This window comes from Cebidichthys violaceus, unplaced genomic scaffold, assembly GCF_023349555.1.
Source record: "Cebidichthys violaceus isolate CVI_PGR_0920_01 unplaced genomic scaffold, fCebVio1.0.p SCAF_7, whole genome shotgun sequence".
Taxonomy (NCBI): Eukaryota; Metazoa; Chordata; class Actinopteri; order Perciformes; family Stichaeidae; genus Cebidichthys; species Cebidichthys violaceus.
Genome location: NW_027176927.1, coordinates 1,797,660 through 1,819,505, shown reverse-complemented (window position 1 = coordinate 1,819,505; position 21,846 = coordinate 1,797,660). Strand labels below are relative to the sequence as shown.

Below are 21,846 nucleotides of genomic sequence, written 5' to 3'. Positions count from 1 at the left end.
TTGACTCCTCACACTCACTGTGCAAAGAGTCAATAAGCCTTTGATGTGTCTGTGTAGCTTTTGTGGTTAACTTTTCACTCCTTGTCATACCCAACTAGAACATGTCACCTACCAGCAGCTGATGCCCTTGTATCCCTGACATGTTCTCGGTTAGTATAATGCGTTTAGTCGTGCAGAAATTGGATGTTCCTGTAAACTCATGCAATCCTCTTAATTTTGCGTCGGGGGTCATACAGCTTCACACACACCGAACAAGCCCAGAGAATATCCATTTTGATGTCAAGGACCACATCGAAAATGAATGTTTGAGACATGTAATCAATGTTATTGTTAAGTATTTACTATATGAATTGCCTTTTAATCTCTTTTATTGCTAATTGCTTAAGGACAGACCTTAAGTTAAAGCTGTAGAAGCTTGAGACTGAAGTACTCTGCTCTCCCGGTTGAACCCCCCCTTCGTTTGTTTTTGTCTGTTTGTGGAGCGAACGGAGACACACAGTTTTCCAAGAAGGCCAGATAAGAGTGCGGTAACTGATTTGATGATCAGGGTCCGATTGGTTATCCATGAAATGCTGCAGAAACACATCCGTGAGACATGCCCGGTCCATGTTGCTTGCCGTGTGCGTGACATGGTAAGGTCCCATTTGTGTTCACTGGTTAGTCCATGTGATAAGGTAGTCCGTGTGGTGGGTTAGTCTGTGCAATCGGGCACTCTCTTGGAGGTTCGGCCTTGGGGGGATTGCGCTGTGTCCGGAATAATTTGTCTGTGTGAATGTGGAAAAATGATAGCAGTTTGTATCTGTTTTATTAGGGCGTAATCAAGCAACCTCTGTGTGGGTTTTATACTAAAACTAAACCAACTGGCAGAGTCTGTTCGTGTGTGTGTGCGTGCAACTGGATGGAAAACCCAAACTTAGAAATGTGTGTTTAGCTTTCATTGCTACTGAAGTTCATCCTCTACTGAATCCAGACCCATAGACTCAAGGATGCTCCACACAAGTATGTTCTCCGCCCCTGGTGGCTCTGTGACTCACGCTGAGCGGAAGCCAGTTCTCAGAGGCAGATGAAAGCTGGAAAACACCCACCCGGCCCACTCTCTGTTCCTGCCACTCCCTGCAATCCACCAGGACCACCAGGAGGAAAAAGTGCTCAGAGTAACAGAGGACCCTCTTGAAGTCTGAGCTCTTTGGTGACTGAAAATAGACGGATCACAATCCGTGGTAGACTCGGTTATCTCTGTAGCCTTAATGAAGATTTACCAGAATATTTGCCTTCCTTCTTTGTGCTAGTCAGTCAGTGTGTGTGTGTGAAAAATTAGACTAACCTCACAAGTTTCACCAAGGGCCCCATTGGAATTACCATGACAAAAGTTTGTGTGCACTTAGTTTGGTGTGAGAGGGACAACCGTGGCAGGAATTCCAGACTCTTCTTTTTAATCATTTTATCCCACCAGGCTATTTCAAACACGAGGCCTTCACCCTCCTCCACTCCACAGCCCCCCAGAGGAGGAACCGAGAGAAGAGAGGCGGTGCAGAGAGTACACACTTCCAGAGGCTGACTGTAAACAAACAGGGTTGCTCATGTTGTCTGCTGTTGCCTTACAGAAGGTTTCTGTACTGTTGTGGGGCGGCTTTTATGAACTTCCCCCTCAGCAGGGCCCTCAACCCCAAAATCACCCACACATGTGAGCCTGTGAGTCAAAATCGGTGATGAATCACACTCAACCATGACTCTCATTTATCAATGACACATTCGGGGAAGTGTTTTGAGAAAAAAAACTAGAGAACGCCAGGCTTACGGCTGTGGAGACAGATGTATAAAACCGGAGGAAAAAAGGCTGTGTGGGAGGGGGTCAAATACAAAGTAACATTTGTCAGGCTAATGGATAAGTCTCATCTGAGTTTTTGTGTGTAGAGGCTATTGCATAACAAAAGCAACGTGTATGATAAAATCATCATTGTCACTTCAGCGAAGCCATTTGTTTTGTCATGTGTGATGTGGAAGGCAAGCCTCAGCAGACCCCGAAAAAGCGCTGACACGTGTGTGACACATTAAGCTGAACAGAACTCACTGTCTCCAGATCAAAGTGACTCACGTCCAAGACATCTCATGTACAGAGAGAGAGAGAGAGAGAGAGAGAGAGAGAGAGAGAGAGAGAGAGAGAGAGAGAGAGAGAGAGAGAGAGAGAGAGAGAGAGAGAGAGAGAGAGAGAGAGAGAGAGAGGATTGTCAAACACATGTTCCGTTGTGAGTAGCTCTACACAGTTAATACTCATTCATTTGTATTCCCAGAGCAAATGTGTTGCGATGTATTTTCTAGGTTCATCATTATGCATAGATTTTTGCCTGCTGGTCCTAAAATAGTAAAATATCACCATGAAAATAGTGTACACAATATTAGAGGTTACATCATCTGAAATGATCATCTGTCGTCTTAGAGGGCTGCTGCTGTTGCTGCCTTTCTGACGTCTGAAGTCACATCATTCAGCCCTTGTGTTTTTTTTTTTTAAATGTGACAGTGATTGTGTTTGTTGTATTATTTGAAAGGCATAACTGACATATTGCCTCATTGCAAACATTATGGCATCATACATTTCTTTTATTGCCATCAAAACGGCTTCATCTGACAATCTACCTCCTGAGTCAGATGCTGCATTTATTGTGTGTGTGTGTGTGTGTGTGTGTGTGTGTGTGTGTGTGTGTGTGTGTGTGTGTGTGTGTGTGTGTGTGTGTGTGTGTGTGTGTGTGTGTGTGTGTGTACACGTGTTTTAGTGAGGCGGTATCGCACCATGAAACGTGTTTTGAAACTACATTTCCCCTCTCTTTAGAAGGTCTTTAAGTGCATAACGTTTAAGTGAGATGTGTTTCCCCTTCACAACGCCGTATCTTGTTTTTTTTAATTTGTAGAGCCCAACAACTAGTATTTCTCATGTTCCTTTTATACATAAACAATAAATTCATATTGTTTTGGCAAAGATACCTCATATTTGGGTATTAAATTGTTGTCAAAGTTATCAGTAAAATGTAAAAAATTCACTGGAAATTCAATTATTTATACAACTTTGAAAAGTAATGTACATTAAATACACAAACTGACAGATCGTTATCATATCAGTATCTGTCGATGTCAGCATATACCCTCTCACTGCGTGCATACATTTAGCACCTCGGCGCCCTGAATGACCCGAGTCAGATCAACACTAACGTTTCCTTTCATCGGTCCTCCTCTCAGGAGCCGTTGGGGCCCAGTCCCTGTTCTCCATGCCTCGGCGGCCCGGCTATGGCACCATGGGGAAGCCCATCAAGCTGCTGGCCAACTGCTTCCAGGTGGAGATCCCCAAGATGGACGTCTACCTCTACGAGGTGGACATCAAGCCTGACAAGTGCCCCCGGCGAGTCAACAGGTAGGCTGGACCCTCTGAATAGCATCTGTCAATCTTCCGCTACACCTCTCAGATACAGTAATATTCATTTGTATAGTTTGTGTTGAATCTGTGATCTTATAACCGAAACTCACTTTGTGTGTGTGTGTGTGTGTGTGTGTGTGTGTGTGTGTGTGTGTGTGTGTGTGTGTGTGTGTGTGTGTGTGTGTGTGTGTGTGTGTGTGTGCGTGCGTGCGTACGTGTGTGTTGTGCAGGGAGGTGGTCGACTCAATGGTACAACACTTTAAGGTGACGATCTTTGGGGATCGCAGGCCAGTCTATGATGGAAAGAGGAGCCTGTACACAGCCAACCCACTACCTGTGGCACCCGCAGGGGTGAGCTGGAAAAAAAAAGACATAAAAACACACAAACATGCCTCTTCAGCACAGCCTGAATGTAAAACATGTGTGATATCTAGAGTGCATACAGACACACACACTCTCAACAGATCGCCATTTACCTGAACCAAAACAAATGCAAACACTCAGCACGAAACATAAACACACTTCATCTTAAGACTCCCCTCACTTGAAACTCCCCCTCGCTAAATACCCTCTTCCTCGCTCTCACCTCCTTTTGTCTCGTCTCACTCCGCTTCTTTCTTGCTCCCCTTCAGGTGGACCTGGATGTCACTCTACCAGGCGAGGGAGGGAAAGATCGCCCCTTCAAAGTTTCCATCAAGTTCGTGTCTCTGGTCAGCTGGCACATGCTCCACGAGGTGCTGACCGGCCGCAGCATGCCTGAGCCCCTGGAGCTGGACAAGCCCATCAGCACCAACCCGGTGCACGCAGTGGATGTGGTGCTGCGACACCTGCCCTCCATGAAGTGAGCTGCTGGGGTTTTCCTTGGTTCACTCTTGTAATGACAGCTGGTGGCCTAAGTAGACTATTGATTGTATTCTTAGATAATTGGGAGACATTGTTAAAGAATGATCTTTGAAAAATTCGGTCAAGGAAACATCCCTTCTATCCTTCCCCAATCTCCCTACCTTCATTTACAGTCAGCAAACATGAAGTCAAAAGATAGAGAACACATTGAAAAACATGATCCCTCTGATACTCATAGTAAATACTATATATTTGTTTTGTCATAGTGGCACCAATATCAGTACTCTGATCCCAACGGAAATCAAACACGGCTTATGCGGGCTCTCACGAAGCACCATACTTGACACCATACCATCTTCTGCTCCATATCACATCGCTAAGCCCCAGCAAGAGCTCCGTGGAACACAATGTCACCAGCGCCTTAATGAAAATCCTTTTTCAAAGCATTATTAAAAAGATGTTATATCCACACCTTTCATTTAGCCCTGTTCCCAGCCACCGGGGGCCCGTTTATAGCATCGCAATGACATTCGTGACACATCGTCAGTCCACGATTCACCAGGAACTATGCAGCCAGTATAAGATTATTAATATGTCTCCTGGTCCGAGGAATAAGAGGTGGATGGGCCCCACTGTCACCACCTCTCAATTCACTGTTTAAACACATATTGACATAATATTCACAATTCAGGATGTTTGAACTAATCTTACATTTCCTGTCTCCTTTCATCCGCCCTTTCCTACTTGCCCCATGTTCTCCTCATTTTCGTCTTGTCCCTTGAACGTCTTGACCTTTCCATTATCTTTCATTCATTTAATCTCTTTGTTCTTTTTCTCCTAATTGCTACTTTTCTAGGTACACTCCGGTGGGTCGATCCTTCTTCTCGGCTCCAGAGGGCTATGACCATCCTCTGGGAGGTGGGAGGGAGGTTTGGTTCGGTTTCCATCAGTCTGTGCGCCCTGCCATGTGGAAGATGATGCTTAACATTGATGGTGAGAACCAAATTCCACTTTTTATTTGGTTTTGATGGCAGTTCAGGGCTTCGATTTGAGACGCACACACACACACACACACACACACACACACACACACACACACACACACACACACACAGCTGCAACAACTGTTTTTATTGACTACTGCGCCAGACAGAGTAACAACTATGTTTGCTAATGCAGCTGTTCATATTTCAAAAATATTGAAATATGTTCAACAGTCACACTGCTTTCTATGTAATTCAATCTTTGTTTGAAAAGAAGAGGTCTTCTCTTGTACAGTCACACAGAAATTGTTTTCTCTGCTCCCCTTTCACCGCAGGGGAAATGAGATTTTAATAATTAAACAGATAGATGAGAGGGACATGGAGCCTCCATGATACATGCTATATTTAGAGATTTGTGCATGATTGATTTACTCTCAGTGATGTTATGTTTGAGGACATTTAATAGCTGTATTTAAGATAAATCTAACAATATCACGCTCATTAGAAATCTATTTCATTGGAGCTGAATAAAGTGTGCAGGATACTCTCGGGGCTTTTCCATCATTGGGGAGACTGAAGGGCTTCACCACGGAACCCAATCATTTTTTTAAGGATGCAAACAACTTGCTTTTTTGGCAGATGTTGCTTTTTCACGCTCATTTGGGTGACTTGTGTGCGTCTGGATCTGAAGGGAGAGGGACTAATCTCCCTAATGAAGCCTACAGTGTATTTCTGTCACGCTCCTATGAGTGAACTGCATTATGGGTTACGTGGTTGTTTGCTGTAGTCTTGATGGACCGTGGCTGAAACAGCAGCAATAGCTAGGAGGTTTGTCTGTGACAAAACGCTCTCTTCCTGTGATTCGCTCTGCGTGTACATTTTAGGACCACTAGTCTCTGCTTCAAAACAATGCGAGCATGACGATCACTCTGTTTGTGTGTGTGTGTGTGTGTGTGTGTGTGTGTGTGTGTGTGTGTGTGTGTGTGTGTGTGTGTGTGTGTGTGTGTGTGTGTGTGTGTGTGTGTGTGTGTGTGTGTGTGCGCTTTTAGCTGAGAGGTTGTGTCCCTGCAGAGAGTTGTCGTCAGTGTTTGACAAATGTTTGCAAATTAAATTAATTGATGACAAAACACACAACGAATTGCATTGATTGCACAGATGGGGGGGGCATCCTCATTGGAAAACATCTGTGGCAGCCATTTAGATAATTTCATTTAATACTAATACATAAGCAAGATAAGACATGGGATTAAAAACACTTCTTAAAATATCCTTGTTTATGTCTGTTGATTGAGAGTGCATTTATGTCTCTAGTAAAACATTACATCGTCTATTATTGTGGCTTGTCATGATAAACCTTGCAGCGAGGGTGTCAATAAATAATAAATAAAGTCTAATGATCCTTAATTACAAAGTAGAATTAGGCGTGTTTTAAAATATTAATAGCTTTTTACAGATTGTGGGCTAAAACTCACTTGGAAGCCTTATTCTCCTCTACAATAATTCAATGCATGTTGACAATCAGGTAGGAATACAAGGCAAACGTATAAAGATGTACAATAATTAAGATCAGTACTATGATGGACATCAGAATGTGCCAGAGGCCACCGAATTTGGGCTTTTACAGCAAAGATTGTTTTTCTTGTTTTTCCCCGTACACGTGTTTGCTTCCCTGATGTGGAAGTGGGAGAGTGGAATTCCAACATTTATCTTGCTTTTTAATGTGTTTTTTTTTTCAAATCAAACTGACGACTACTTGCTGCTTGCATTACTTGTAAAGGCTGTTGAAGGACATAAGCTTTACGTGGCGATGGCATTGCTCCTTCTCTGACACCACACATTATTTAGTTGTTGTCAGAATTGAGCCAGTTCTGCTGGTTGAGGATCAGTTTTTGTGAAACAAATGTAAAAGTTCAACATGCAGTTATCGATAATCACTGGCCTATTGTCAGTAGACACACTTTGTTTGGTGACTTGGAATAGTGAGCTACATTTTTAATCTGTTTGTTATTTGTAGAAGATAGGTGTCAGAAATGGAGAATGTGTTTTTGCCATATTCACACTGCAGGAGGTTTCTCTGCTGACAAGAGAGGGTGCAAGAGGAACTTGGAGGGAGGTGGGCTTTTGGTCGGATGGGAACGAGACTATTCGGTTGCTGTGGAGATGGGGGGCAGCTTGTGTGTGTGTGTGTGTGTGTGTGTGTGTGTGTGTGTGTGTGTGTGTGTGTGTGTGTGTGTGAGGGAGACTGGTGGGTGGTGCCTGGGTCAGGAGGGTAGCTGTGTGGAGCATTTCCTTGAGACGCCTTTTGTTTTGCCTCAAGTCTTTGAAGCCTCTGTCTCTATTTGAATCTGTTCCCTCTCTGCTTCTCTCATTCTCTCTTTGTCTCATTTTCCCGCCCTCCCATCCTTCGATATCCGTTGGTCAGCTCAAGTCTGGTGTGCGTGCTCTCCTCCTACAAAGTAGAGCTCCATGTGTTTGCAAAGCATTTGTTTTCTTACTCTTGTGTATATATACAGTATATATATATATATGGCATTGTGTACTGACAAAGCAAACTATTAAGCCTATTTGAATACATGTGCACGAACAAACACTGCTTCCCACGCTCGCTATCACGGCTGATCAAAAGCGCATATAGCAAACGTTAGAGAAACGAGACCTTTTTCAAATTTTACATTTTGCGAGAATGACGCATAAAACGCTGTCAAACAATCGCGCTGCCTGGAGAGGACAATTTGGAGCGACGTCACTTCCGGCCGTCGGTGAAAGGCTCAAAGATGCAAACCAGGAGTGTAACAGAGGGCGTGTACAATGCAGTCATCTGCCTCAGAGATGTGCGCTAGCAGGGCTTTCATCAAACACACCCTCAGAGAGATGTCTTCCATCTGAACAGCTGAGCCAGATTTCTTACATTTCTACAGCAGCTGAGCCAGATTTTTTCGTCAGCAACTTCCTCAACACCACACTCTCTCTCCGTCCATTTTTGGATTTCTTTTGATCTTGCTTTGTGTTTTGATATCCCTTTCTCCCCCAGAGATTTAGATTTCTCTCTGATGTTTTATACCTCGCTGTGCGGTCGTATATATTTATATTTCAGTGAAGGAACCTGCTGACTGTTTGGGAAAATCTCCACGCAGACTTTGTGCTGCATCAACTGCACATCCTGTGTTCAATGAGCGGTCCTGCTACATTTGTTTTAGCATGGTGGGCCGCATATACAAACACTATGTGATGTGCCTCTATAACAGCTACATAGTAATGTCACATTCACAAAGACACAGTCCATCCCTGTGTTACACTGTGGCTGGTATTCATGCATTGCCTTTGTTAGTCGAAGCTGTGTTTCAGTTGTAGATACTGTTGTGAACATATGAGCTTCTGAAGGAGTTATAAACGGGTGAAAAGTGTTACAGCAGTTGTTAGGACAGCCATTCAATTTCCCCTAAGTCTGAGTCTTGCACAATGCCAAACAAACCCTTACAAAGTGACCATTAACAGACAAAGTAAAAAGGTTACACATTTCTGTTCAGGCAGATTCTCAAACCATCCAATTAAAACTAGGATGTTCCTGCAGCCAGTGGGATAACAAGTTGTTGTTGAATGTTAGTGTATATATATATATATATATATATATATATATATATATATATATATATATTGTATTAAATTGCTTTTGTCCTTGCTTTGTCTTGCAGTGTCTGCCACCGCCTTCTACAAGGCTCAGCCGGTCATACAGTTCATGTGTGAAGTGCTGGACATCCACAACATAGACGAGCAGCCTCGGCCTCTCACAGACTCGCACCGGGTCAAATTCACCAAAGAAATCAAAGGTAACAATGGGAGTGTAAAGTGTGCCTGCATGTGAGAAATAGTTAAATCAATAAATGAATCAAAATGCATTATGTGAGGGGTGGAGAGAGAAAGGGAGAGCACATCTCACGGCCATTCACACTCAGACACATTCTTAATGGCTCTCCAACACTTTCTATTATTCACCAGGTTTGAAGGTGGAGGTGACGCACTGTGGAACCATGCGGAGGAAGTACCGCGTCTGCAACGTGACCCGTCGGCCTGCCAGCCATCAAACGTGAGTCAGCCGCGGGGCGGGCGAGGGAACAGGAGACTCTGGGCGGAGTGTGTGGATGGGATGGGATGGGATGGGGGCGGGTGAGCGCACTGCACAGATGATGCGATTACCAATCCACCACCAAACGAAAGCTGACTCATCTTACAACCATGTGGTCAACATTAGTCATCCATTAGTGAAGTAGCCATTGTGTGTGTGGCTGCTGATCTTCAATGTTTCCTGACAAGTGGAGTAAAATACCTTGCTGTGTGATATCCATAAATGGATTTATACGCCATACTTCCTTCACAGAGGATGGTCCATATCTATTCCAATGTGCCGTTTAGCTGTTAGAATACTAAGAGTAAAGACATAATGATATTCAGATAGTGACTACACACTTTTAGATTGTTGTCAAAGCGTGCTATGACTATGATTTTATAAATAGTAGTTGACTTACATTACACACCTAGTTAAAACTAATGCAATGTAATACAACAGTAGCAATAAAGCATGTCATCATGAAGATTAGTTTCTGCTCGGCTGTCACTGGTATAAATACCCCAAAAATGTTTTGCCTCCAAGACTCAATGTGTCTGCCAAACAGTGAACACTTAAAAGTACATTAAAGCTAGTAAAACAGACCTGGTTTAGGTAACAGATGCTTGACAATTGAATACCTTTTTTGGATTTTGTAGGAAAACAGTCTGCATTGCCACTTCCCTTAAATGGTTTTATATTTTGAACATAAATGAAAAATACAAATTGGACTAATTTAGCTTGATATAGCCTAGCTTTTGTCATGACGTGCTCTTTTTCTTCGCAGGTTCCCGTTACAGTTGGAAAATGGTCAGACTGTAGAGCGCACTGTAGCCCAGTACTTCAGGGAGAAGTACAACCTGCAGCTTAAGTACCCTCATTTACCCTGTCTACAGGTGGGCCAGGAGCAAAAGCACACCTACCTGCCCCTGGAGGTGAGAGAGAGAACAAGTTGCTATAACAGAACTCCAAATATGATGGAATCTGCAGTGTGTGTGTGTGTGTGTGTGTGTGTGTGTGTGTGTGTGTGTGTGGTCTACTGGGCAGCTCCCGGGTGAGCCTGTGCATCAGCTGTATGATGAAGAAGCAGGGCAGCTGCATAAAGTTTGGCCCTGACAATCTTTTTCTTGCCAAATAGTAACTAAATTGATTCAACTTTTTCCTCTTTTTTTTTTTAATGCTCTCGCAGGTGTGTAACATTGTAGCAGGTCAGCGGTGCATCAAGAAGCTGACAGATAATCAGACCTCCACCATGATCAAAGCCACAGCTCGCTCTGCACCCGACAGACAAGAGGAGATCAGCAGGCTGGTGAGCTGGATCCACATCTCTTCTGTCACTTCATTTGAAGACTGAGATGATACTGAGTGACATCTGTTGATTAGTAGACAGTAGATGTCAAACATTCCTTCGGCATCAACATACTTTAAATTCTAAACACTTGCAAATGTAGTATGGTTACAGAACACAAAAACAAAGCGTGTTTGTGCATCATATACCTGCCAATTTAACGTTTTGTTATTTGGTACAGTGCCATGTAGGTTTTGAATTGAAATTTCAAACCTTTGTTGGGGCTCTAACTTTAAAGGAGGGGGTTGTGGACGCAGCCAAAGACTAAACGCTGCCTAGAAAGCTGCCACGTTGCTAAGCTTGTCAACACTCGGTTGCCATGCTGCTCATCTTGATATAAAATCGCCTCTCCCAGATTCTCATTTTATATCGTTAACAGAGGCATGTCTGTGTGCTTGTCCATCGCATTTGGCAATTACAAGGCAGGCCTACCTACGGTCAACAAAATACCAGAGTCGTAATGGCTTTAATGTGCGTGTGTGTGAGGCCGCTACAGTGTCTGCAGCATATTGTTTATGGAAAGATTGACAGACCGTACACTGCATCTGGCCACCATCAGATTAGCAGTGCACACTTCGTATCTGCTGTTACCTTATTAAACCACGTTCCACTATCTCTTCACTCGGGAACAAAATGAGCGGACTTGCTTCCAGGAAATCATTGTAGACGGCACTGTGGTGGCGTTTTTCATTTAGATGCACAGTTGCTTGAAACTGACAGGGCAGTGTGGGCGGAATAGCAGAGGTGGAGAGACTGAAAAAAAGGACAAAACAAGCAGATAAGCTTGCAGTCATTTTAGGATTACGGTACTGGCACCTGACATTTTGTGGCATGCCACCAATTTACAATTCCATTTTTCCCCCTGCACCAACATCCCAATGAAAACAAAAACACTGCTAACCACAGAAGAGAGATTGCATTGAGAAGCAAAAAGGAAAACTAATACCCACACATACACCAGCAAATCTATGTGTCATTAGGGTTACAAGCATGGGCTTCAGGTTTATCTAAAACAATAACACAAGCATTTGGCATAATGGACAGTGTTGTTGCTCTTTGTCTTCAGAGGAAACACAACTGTGTTATCATTATCCACATTGGAGATTCAGCCTTTTATACATTTAGCTTCTGCTCTTAAAGAAATCAAAGTATTCCTTTTAAACAGAATAAGCCGCAGTGAGTGAGCAGGTGTAGGGCTCTTGAGTAGAACACACGGCTATATATTACAACCTTTCAGTACTGCAATGCTCTTTACTCATGTTGTCGTTCACTACCGTGGCCTGACCCCGTGTTCAATTCTCCCCGTCTCTGCAGGTGCGCAGTGCCAACTACGAGGCAGACCCCTTTGTGCAGGAGTTCCAGTTCAAGGTGCGCGACGAGATGGCCCACGTGACGGGGCGAGTGCTACCCGCCCCCATGCTGCAATACGGCGGCAGGGTGAGCACAGAGCACTTTATGGTACTCTTCCTTTAAATCACGCCCATTCTCTCTGTTTGTCCGACACGCTCTCCCCCTCCTCAGCCTCTTCCCCCCCCCCCATCTCTAAGGGGAACTAACTCACTGGCTTCTGTTCGTGTTTCCCGGTGTCAAGTCTTTTGGGCTTTATTCGTGGTTGAGTCTCAGTAGTGCAAACTTTGATTCCACCTGTAAAATAAAAAAGACAAGGACAGGAACAGTTTTTTGTCTCTGTGAGAAGGATTATTTTTAATAATAAAAAAAGATGCTCACGTTATGATTGGATATTAAAGTGTATAGCAGTTGCCCAATGTTCTTTCTTGCTGAAGTCTAAAAGAAGTGGGTTAAAGAGGTTTCCGAAAATTGCATAAAGAAGCAACTTACTGAGACTGAACCACAGTGTGGATTAACATCTGTCTGTTCATCTTCTCTGAGGTGACACACCTTTACTGTACTATAATACATTTGGATTGTGTATTAGTGATAACAATGACACCATTGTGCAGACTGCGATGTGCATGTTAAACACACTAAATAGCATCTTGCATACAGTGCACCACTATGCACTTGCGATGAACTTATTTGTCAATTTTTTGGAAAGTTAAATGTTTCTCTAATGAGCAAAATGTGTTAATGCATGTTTCTTTGACTGACATGTTTCTTTTTAGTTTTTTTTCAAAGAGTGAATTGTATGAAAATGAGTGTTAATACATTTTGGTATGGATGAAGAGTGCGTGCGTGTTCTGTGGATTTTCAAAAAGGTAATTGTGTGTGTGTGTGTGTGTGTGTGTGTGTGTGTGTGTGTGTGTGTGTGTGTGTGTGTGTGTGTGTGTGTGTGTGTGTGTGTGTATGCCTGTTCAAACGTGGGCCTGTATGAACAGTATGAATGCGAGTGTTTGCCCACGTAATCATGAGAACATGTGGTGAGACTGCAATGTTGTTTCAGAACCGCACGGTGGCCACGCCCAGCCACGGGGTGTGGGACATGAGGGGGAAGCAGTTCCACACCGGGGTGGAGATCAAGATGTGGGCCATCGCCTGCTTCGCCACACAGAGGCAGTGTCGGGAAGAAATACTGAAGTAGGATTATTTGCAAAAGTTTTCTTCTTCCTGTAAAGTTTTCTAAAGTTCTTTTCTGAGACTGTTGTCACTGTGCGTGCAGTGATGACACTCACTTAAATATATTCATGAAAGTTTAAAAGTGGTTTGTTAGATTATTATTCAATTTTTCTCATTGATCCGTAATGGTGTTTGAGATCAATTTATTTATATTTTTTGGGTTAGGGTTTTATAGTTTGTAATCTGGCATGAATTAATAATGTCTGTTTCAAATGATTACTTAAAGACGGGTAGCATCTCTTACCTCAGCAGTTTCCAAAGCCTCACCATTACATGGAAGGATGGTGCACATTCATAAAAAATAACTAACTATGTCAGAGGTAGATAAAAGAATAGCCATCTTTTATTTTATGCTGACATAAAATTTGTAGTTGACTTCACCGTTCCATTGACTCTTCACCATCACCTCCCGCTTCTTCTTCTTTTAGGGGTTTCACAGACCAGCTGCGTAAAATCTCAAAGGATGCTGGGATGCCGATTCAGGGTCAGCCATGTTTCTGTAAATACGCCCAGGGAGCGGACAGCGTGGAGCCCATGTTCAGACACCTGAAGAACACCTACGCTGGACTGCAGCTCATCATCGTCATCCTGCCGGGAAAAACTCCCGTTTATGGTGAGAACACTGCTTTAAAATAAATATCGCATTAGAGCCCAGAGAAATGCTCAGTGGTTAAGACTTAAGACTGCCTGGGACTCCCTGAATGCTCACTTTTTGTACCCACCCATAGCCGAGGTGAAGCGTGTGGGAGACACCCTCTTGGGCATGGCCACGCAGTGCGTCCAGGTGAAGAACGTGGTGAAGACGTCCCCTCAGACCCTCTCCAACCTCTGCCTCAAGATCAACGTGAAGCTGGGAGGCATCAACAACATCCTGGTGCCTCACCAACGGTCAGTCTTGCTATTCCTCTCCTCCTATAGGTGCAGTGCTCTGCTCTAGTGATGCTGTTTTTAAACGGCTGCTTGTAGTTTGGACTGTTCCGATTTGTGTAAAAAAACAACACACACCATAGTCACAAACAGGGCACCATGCAAGCAAACGGTCTGTATATTGTCATGTAACGGAATCTAATTATTGTCTTTGTTATGTCCCTCAATTAATAGACCATCAGTGTTTCAGCAGCCAGTTATTTTCTTGGGAGCGGATGTTACACATCCACCTGCTGGAGATGGGAAGAAGCCTTCAATCGCAGCAGTAAGTTCCTTCTTCATTTTACACCTGACCGATTGGTTGAATTTGTTTGTTTCCCCTGTATCTGACACACCGTCTCTCTTCCAGGTGGTAGGCAGTATGGACGCCCACCCCAGCAGATACTGTGCCACTGTGCGAGTCCAGAGGCCCAGGCAGGAAGTCATCCAGGACCTGGCCTCCATGGTGCGAGAATTGCTCATCCAGTTCTACAAGTCAACCCGCTACAAGCCCACCAGGATCATTTTCTACAGGGATGGAGTTTCAGAAGGCCAGTTCAGACAGGTCAGCTCCCACTTGATTTCACAAAGAATTGGGTGGAGTCGGGGCAGCCGAATTGAACAGCAGTCACCACCTAAAATTCTGTTCAACTGGCAGAATTTACTTTGTTTTTAAGGGTCATAATTTGGGTAGTCTTTGTCTCCGTAGCTCAGACTGGTAGTTTACTTCGAATCAAAATGTACGAACGTATTCCAAAATATTCTTAAATCACAGATGATTTCATGAAAAACATCTTTACAGTGGAGTTTTCTTGTATTTGGACTATGAATTAATATGATGCCTATAATATTAGGTATCTTTCATATATGATAGAACACCATGAAACTAAAATGACACACGTAGATTAGGACATAGGAATACATTGTTTATTTAGTTGATTTAATATTATTCTGTTCTATTCACTGTGTATATAGTGTGCATTTTTTATATAACATCTTTACTATATTATAATTGTATATATTGTGACATGTGTATTTTTCTTGTATTTTTCTTTTTCTTTTCTTTTTTTTTTTTTTTTTTTTTTTTTTCTGACATGTGTATTTTTCTTTTTCTTTTTTCTTTATATATAATATTAAGATTTTTTACCTGTGACCTATTGCTGCTCTGGAACCTATTGCTGCTTGTAACAAAATAATTTCCCCTCGCGGGATCAATAAAGTTTCTATCTATCTATCTATCTATCTATCTATCTATCTATCTATCTATCTATCTATCTATCTATCTATCTATCTATCTATCTATCTATCTATCTACATACTGTGACTGTACAGTGCATGAAGAATATAGTCGACGGGGTTTTCTTCAAGGGTAGTTGTTATTAACATTTATTATTAACTCATTCCTCCTTAGGTGCTGTATTATGAGCTGCTGGCCATTCGTGAGGCCTGTATCAGCCTGGAGAAGGAGTACCAGCCAGGCATCACCTACATAGTTGTGCAAAAACGCCACCACACACGACTCTTCTGTGCCGACCGCAACGAGAGAGTGAGTCCCCGCCGCTCCCACACAAACACTTTCGGTCTCTTTGAGAACGACACAGCAATGTTACCATTAAAGTCAGCACAGTGTGTTATGTGTTAGTCCATATTCTTTCTTTTTTTTTTTTTTTTATGCTCTGTGCCAGCACGTTAAGTACTCGAAATGGGCCTCCTTAATTACCTTTTGTTGTCAATTGGACTGTTCACCCTCCTAACCCCCTGTAATTACATTCGATTAAAGCATTAGGGCCCAATGCAACCCGAGAGCTCTGGAGTGGCACTCAAGGCCCCCAGAGTAAGACTCGGCTAGTAACAACCTTATTTTCAGTGCAGAGCATTAGGCTCTCTAGAGCATTAGGCTTTTAATTGGTTGATTGGGAAGCATTTGGTAAACCTTCGCCTGGCTCGGTCCATCAACTTTTTTTCAGTGATTAGACTTTTTACCTCCTGACCTCATTTAGTGCTTTAAAAGCTTTGTTTTCTGCCGCTCTTTTCCTGAATCTTCCATTTTCTGTTAAAGTTGTTTTTGTTTTCCTGGTGAACTAATTGACTAACTGACCATTATGTATCTCAGGTTGGACGTAGTGGAAACATTCCGGCTGGTACCACCGTGGATACGGACATCACGCATCCCTACGAGTTTGACTTTTACCTCTGCAGTCACGCTGGAATACAGGTCGGTCCAACCCGCTTGTCTTCTCTGCCTCTTTCAGCAGGATTTCATCTCGCTGTCCGTCAACTGTGTGCTTTTGCAGAGCTGTGCATTCTTGCAAAGAGATGGTAAACAAGATTCAGAAATAAAATGGCCAAAAGAGGAAATACCCCTCGTTTTTTTCCCTTTCCTGTAATCATTTGAAGATCGATCCCCAGGAACCGACAAAGTGGTGCCGACAATCAAAAACCATTTGCTACAGTACCATCCCTTATTGAAATTCACATCAGTATGCCACAGGAAACGGGGCACAAGATTCTAACCTAATCGTTTTTAACTTCCCCCCTGGTGCCAATAGTATCCTTATAGGAACGCTTGTTTGAATAAAAAAAGTAATATTATAAGGTTTAGTAGTATCACTCTGATCATTTATGGTTTTATCCCTCATTTTCTGTGACGACGTTTACATGCACACTAATATTCCACAATTATTCAGGATTTAAAACTATTAATATTGATATTAATTAGCTTTTAGGAGCAGTCTTCAACATGTATGCTTTTGGAATAGATGTCTCAAACGGGGTTTTTACCGCAGTTTTCCACACACGGCCTCTTGCCTGTTTACGGTCAGCTCTGTGCGTTGTACACATACCACAATAGGTAAATCAGAGCATGCACAGCTGCATGTAAACAGGAATATTAATAGAATACTCATTTTCATTAGCCATCTAAACAGCTTAGTAGAAATATTGTCTTTTTTTGTAATAATTGCAAAAATACAGAATATTTTGTGCATGTGAACATAACCAGTGTAGTTATGTGATGTCCTGAAGTCTCTTCGCCAAAAGCAAATGCTTACGACAACGCTGAAATGGCAGTATTGTATTGCACCTTAAATCTGAATCTAATAATAATACAAATGTGTCAATCCCCTTCTCCAGGGCACCAGCAGGCCCTCCCACTACCACGTTCTGTGGGACGACAATTGTTTTACGGCTGACGAGTTCCAGCTGCTCACCTACCAGTTGTGCCACACCTACGTGCGCTGCACCCGCTCAGTCTCCATCCCTGCACCAGCCTACTACGCCCACCTGGTGGCCTTCCGTGCCCGCTACCATCTGGTGGACAAAGAACATGACAGGTGAGAAAGGGAGAGCAAGTGGTGGAGAATAAACAAGAGGTTCCTCTTTTTTTGACTCTTTGTTGTAAAGGTCTTGAACTCTGAAGCGTACTTCTTTGGAAAAGTGGTTACCTTATGCATAATGTGCCTAATTTGTCTCATTTCTATTTGCCACCTGTCACAACTGGTCCTCCTCTCCGCTGTGCAGCGCCGAGGGCAGCCATGTGTCTGGTCAGAGCAACGGTCGGGACCCCCAGGCGCTGGCCAAAGCCGTTCAGATTCACCACGACACCCTGAGGACCATGTACTTCGCCTGAGCCGCACCAACCATTCCCAACCATTGCCACCCTTTACACACACATGGACACACACACACACACACACACACACACACACACACACACACACACACACAGACACGACCATGCACACCTGGCTTGTCAGTCAAGGAGTCCTCATATGTGCAAGTCCCCCCCCTGTCCCCCTGTCCCCCACATGCCTAGTCAATCCGGACCTGACACTGTGCAGAGGAAAGCAGGGAGGAGGGAGGGGAGGAGACACCCCCACACTGGACTGAGGATGCAAACGCTGCTTTTAAAAAAAACAAACGAGAGAGAAACTCAGCACTATTATGCAATATTTAACCAGCCAACTAGTTTATTTTCGCCCTTATCAGGCCCCTTTTTTCATTGCCCCTCCTCTCTGTTCTTCCCTGTTTGTCTCCTTTACTTGTGGCCTAGTGGCTGTTTTTCTTCTTTGTACTTTTCCCTTCCTTTGGCACAGTCTTTCTTTATAGTCTACTATTCTGCTCCTTTGCCATCTACAGTACCTCAAGTCAGTTTGAGCAGCAGCACTTTTACATTCTGTTGACTCTCCCCAGTATTTCAAACGAGGGAGCAGAGAAGGAAGGGACTCCGGAGTTGTTGTTTGATTTATTTTTGGAACGTAGTTGTTTCATTGGACCAGAGGTCCTCCTCCCAGTTGCCACTTTTATGTTTTCCTTTTTCCTCTCGTTTCCTCTTTTGTCACTTTTCACTTATGTGAGAAATCACCAGTCTCTTGTATGAAGCAACATGTTCTTTTGAGCACACTGCCACCTGTTGGCGACGAGGTATGAATGCCCCTTTAAAGTCACAACAACGAATTGTTGTCTTACAAGGTTTCAGATCAGTCAGCTGTCACACATAAACAGGCAGTTTATATTGGCTATATATATATATATATATATATATAATTGCAGCCATCTATGGATTTTATTTAAAGTATAACACTGTTATTTGTTTCTGTTTGTTATTTTTCTTCTACATTATGTGAAACATTTTATGATTCAGACTTTTTTTTAATCATTTAAACCATGTAAGCTTATACTTTTAATCTTAGTAGTCGCCATGCATTCATTTCCCTCAGTGCTTTATCTCACATTTCCCTCTCTTTCCCTCACAGTTTGAGACGGTGGGTAAACAGAGATTACGTCGATGGTTTCCTCCAGTGCAATAATCAGTTGAACGAAGGGAAGTGGATTTTAGGGGACTTGAATGATTCAAAAGAACAGTCAGACGTTTCATTTGACAGTGAGTGTCCTCGACGCTCGTCGGGCACTATCATGCATTGCTCCTCTGTGAGACGATCGATCGTGTTTTAGGAGTTTGCTCTTGATGTTTGGGCAAAAAAAACGGTGCAGCTGCAGTTTTGGTGATTTTTCATGTTTTTACTTGAATCGAAGGATTTTAATGCGGCTTAGTGGTTTGAGAATACTTTATCATCAACGGGCATACTTTCATAATTCCATCTTCAGTTTGCTAATGAGGCTAATTTTCTTAATTCCTAACAAAAGTGGGTGTAAAGGCCATACAGAAGTAGTATTCAAGTGCCTGGTGGGAGTTCAGTGTTAAATGGTCAAAAGCTGCATAACTCGTTATTGGGATTCTATTTCAGTGGGTTAAAATAATCAAAACGTTTATTCCAACAAATGGACAGCATCAGATGGTTTAAAGCAAGAAACTTTCACCCGATGCCTCTTATTCTCCTGACTTTTCTATACGCCTCATTCAAATCATCCTAAGATCAATATATTTATGTGTTTGCCTACAGCGTTGCCGTTCAAGCAAAGCAGGCCGAGTCGTCTTTTTTGCTTATTCTTCACCAGACATGGATCCAGCTGCTACAGTGTGTTTGTACCTAAAAGGCCGGCTTCATGGGCGTGGAGTCAGCCTCGTCATCAGCTACTTATTTCAATGAGTTGTCGCTGTCAATAGAGATCCTGAGTCCAGGACTAGGTTTGAATCCTGTCCATGGAACCGGCCCAAAGTTGTGACTTGCTTCAGAAAAAAAACGCTGAAGGAGGAGTTAAAGTTGGTGACTGACATTCGCAGCAGTAGCACAGCTGACTTTTGATGTGAAACGTGCACCTGGATTGTAGTCGCAACTTAGCTCCTCTGTGCCGCTGAAGCTCGTCTGGGGGGGGGAGGGGGAGGGGGGGTGGGGGGGGTTAAAAGTTATCTGCACTAAAAGAAGCTGTGTTTCGGGACTGAACACGGGTGCGGTGCTATTCTTATCTGAATTAGAATCAGAAGCTGAACTCCTTTATGAGACTCTTGATGAGCAGATGGGCGGGGAAGTAGAAAAAACAAACGGTAAACCTCACTCGCATAAGGACAGGAGAGAGTCCCACTGCCGTGGTTTGAGGGAGATTTAGGATTTCCCTCGGTAGATATGATCAGCGTCGAGAAGCTGCAAACGGTACGATGGCAGACGTTCCCTCGGACAGTGAGGTGTAATGTAGGGTCCTGCAGCCACTGCTGCATCTGATGCCTTTCATGGGCCAGTGGGTTTGAGCCTTCATGGTTTCACTAGTGTCTGAAAGCCTTTTTAAAAGCCAGATCGAAAGTATATTTGTACATTTAAAAATGATGTAACGCACACCACTTATTTTTGCTAACAGAAAAAAAAAAAGTAGTCTAATTATTAATCTTAGTAATAGATGTATCATGATAAGTAATGGTTAAAAAGGTATAATAACAAAGTTTATTATTGCAATAGACTGTCGACTTGTTCCTGTGTCACTGTATGACGTATAGTTTATGTGTGAACAGTGGTGGGGTTGTTGAAACTAGTGACGTGTGTTTGGACTGTTATTGATAGGGATGTGGACTTAAACCGCCTCTTGCTTTGATGTTTGGAGAAAAAAAAAAAAAAGCTGCAAGATGTTGAATGCTTATTTCTCAACCTTTTTATTTTTTTGTGTAGATGCCCGTACAGTCCGAGGTTTGTTGTAGAGGAGAGAATCTCAAGAGAGTAAATACAAAGCCTTCGTACTGTAAAGACGTTTCATCCCTATTGTGACGGCCAAATGGTAGAATAGAAGAAGAAGCCTTTGATGTATTTGAGCAGACTTTCTGCTCTCGAATGTTCTGGGGGTTTTTTTCAACTGGTGCTGATGCCTGCTCCTTATCAGCAGGGAGAGGGAAACGGAATGGGGAAGTGGTTTTGAAAGTGTTGATCCATTTCAAGGACAGGTGTGATCAAAGAATATCCTAACAAGGGGTAGTAGTTCTCCATTCTTTTGTCGTTAAAGCCTTGGGAGGATTTACGTTGGATTGCGACCTCGGTTCCTTTCCTCAGACTCCTCTCCGTACCCGAGCCACTCCGCGTGCTCGCAAATACAAACGAGTTACCCTCCGGGTAAATCTGTGGTGTGACAAAGCCTGTAATCTTATTGTTGCTCACTTTCCCCTTTTTTGCTCCCGAGCATTTACTCCCCTTGTGCCAGAGGACTACATTCCACGGCCCAACAATCCCGTCCGATCCCCCCTGGGAGGTGTGAGAAAGATTAGACTAGAAGGACAACAGTGGGGTCAGTAAGACGTAGCGGCTTCTGTTATTCATTGAAGTATGTGTGATTTAGACGGAACCAAAGCGGATCAACGATAACTTCTTGCGGGGGTTGTTGTGTTGGAAGTTGAACAAGTCTATGAAGTTAATTGCGGGAATTGGAATCCATTTGTAACTCACTATCGCTGCTGTCGGTAATGGATGTTCAGTCTGTGTATAAACTACACTCTTGAGGGCAGTTAAACACATGTTTACATAGCAGATGTGTTTGCCTCGCTTACAAGTGAAATGTCATCAGCTCTGCTTTGCAAATATCAGCGAGTGGAGAAGTGACATGAGCAAGACCATTTGGGTCCTGTGGACGTGAACGCTCGGAGGGATAAGAAGACACTATTTGTTTGGTGGAGCTGTGCTACACAGCAGGACAATGGACTTGTTTGTCCTTTCAGTTCTATTAAAATGACTTGTTAGACTCGATTGAAATGAAAGGCCGCACACAGCTTGCAGCTAGCTGTGGCCTTTGGCTCTCGGTTAGGATTGCA

The 21,846-nt window shown here is 43.2% G+C and overlaps 1 protein-coding gene across 2 annotated transcripts in view; it reads left to right on the top strand.

The window, feature by feature from the left end:
- The window catches only part of ago3a (argonaute RISC catalytic component 3a), a 25,984-nt gene extending 6,064 nt beyond the window's left edge, over positions 1-19,920 (top strand). The window contains exons 3-20 of one of the 2 annotated variants that reach the window (XM_068735752.1): positions 3,232-3,403; positions 3,637-3,757; positions 4,039-4,247; positions 5,106-5,242; positions 8,925-9,059; positions 9,229-9,316; positions 10,122-10,269; positions 10,524-10,643; positions 11,997-12,140; positions 13,084-13,217; positions 13,685-13,869; positions 13,985-14,144; positions 14,358-14,448; positions 14,533-14,727; positions 15,574-15,708; positions 16,276-16,377; positions 17,295-17,494; positions 17,682-19,920. In XM_068735752.1, the coding sequence (XP_068591853.1) occupies positions 3,232-3,403; positions 3,637-3,757; positions 4,039-4,247; positions 5,106-5,242; positions 8,925-9,059; positions 9,229-9,316; positions 10,122-10,269; positions 10,524-10,643; positions 11,997-12,140; positions 13,084-13,217; positions 13,685-13,869; positions 13,985-14,144; positions 14,358-14,448; positions 14,533-14,727; positions 15,574-15,708; positions 16,276-16,377; positions 17,295-17,494; positions 17,682-17,790 (2,585 nt within the window). In that variant the 3' untranslated portion in view covers positions 17,791-19,920. The remainder of the gene's footprint in view (positions 1-3,231; positions 3,404-3,636; positions 3,758-4,038; positions 4,248-5,105; positions 5,243-8,924; positions 9,060-9,228; positions 9,317-10,121; positions 10,270-10,523; positions 10,644-11,996; positions 12,141-13,083; positions 13,218-13,684; positions 13,870-13,984; positions 14,145-14,357; positions 14,449-14,532; positions 14,728-15,573; positions 15,709-16,275; positions 16,378-17,294; positions 17,495-17,681) is intronic. The other variant, XM_068735753.1, reaches the window with a different exon arrangement.
- The last annotated feature ends 1,926 nt before the right edge of the window (positions 19,921-21,846 follow it).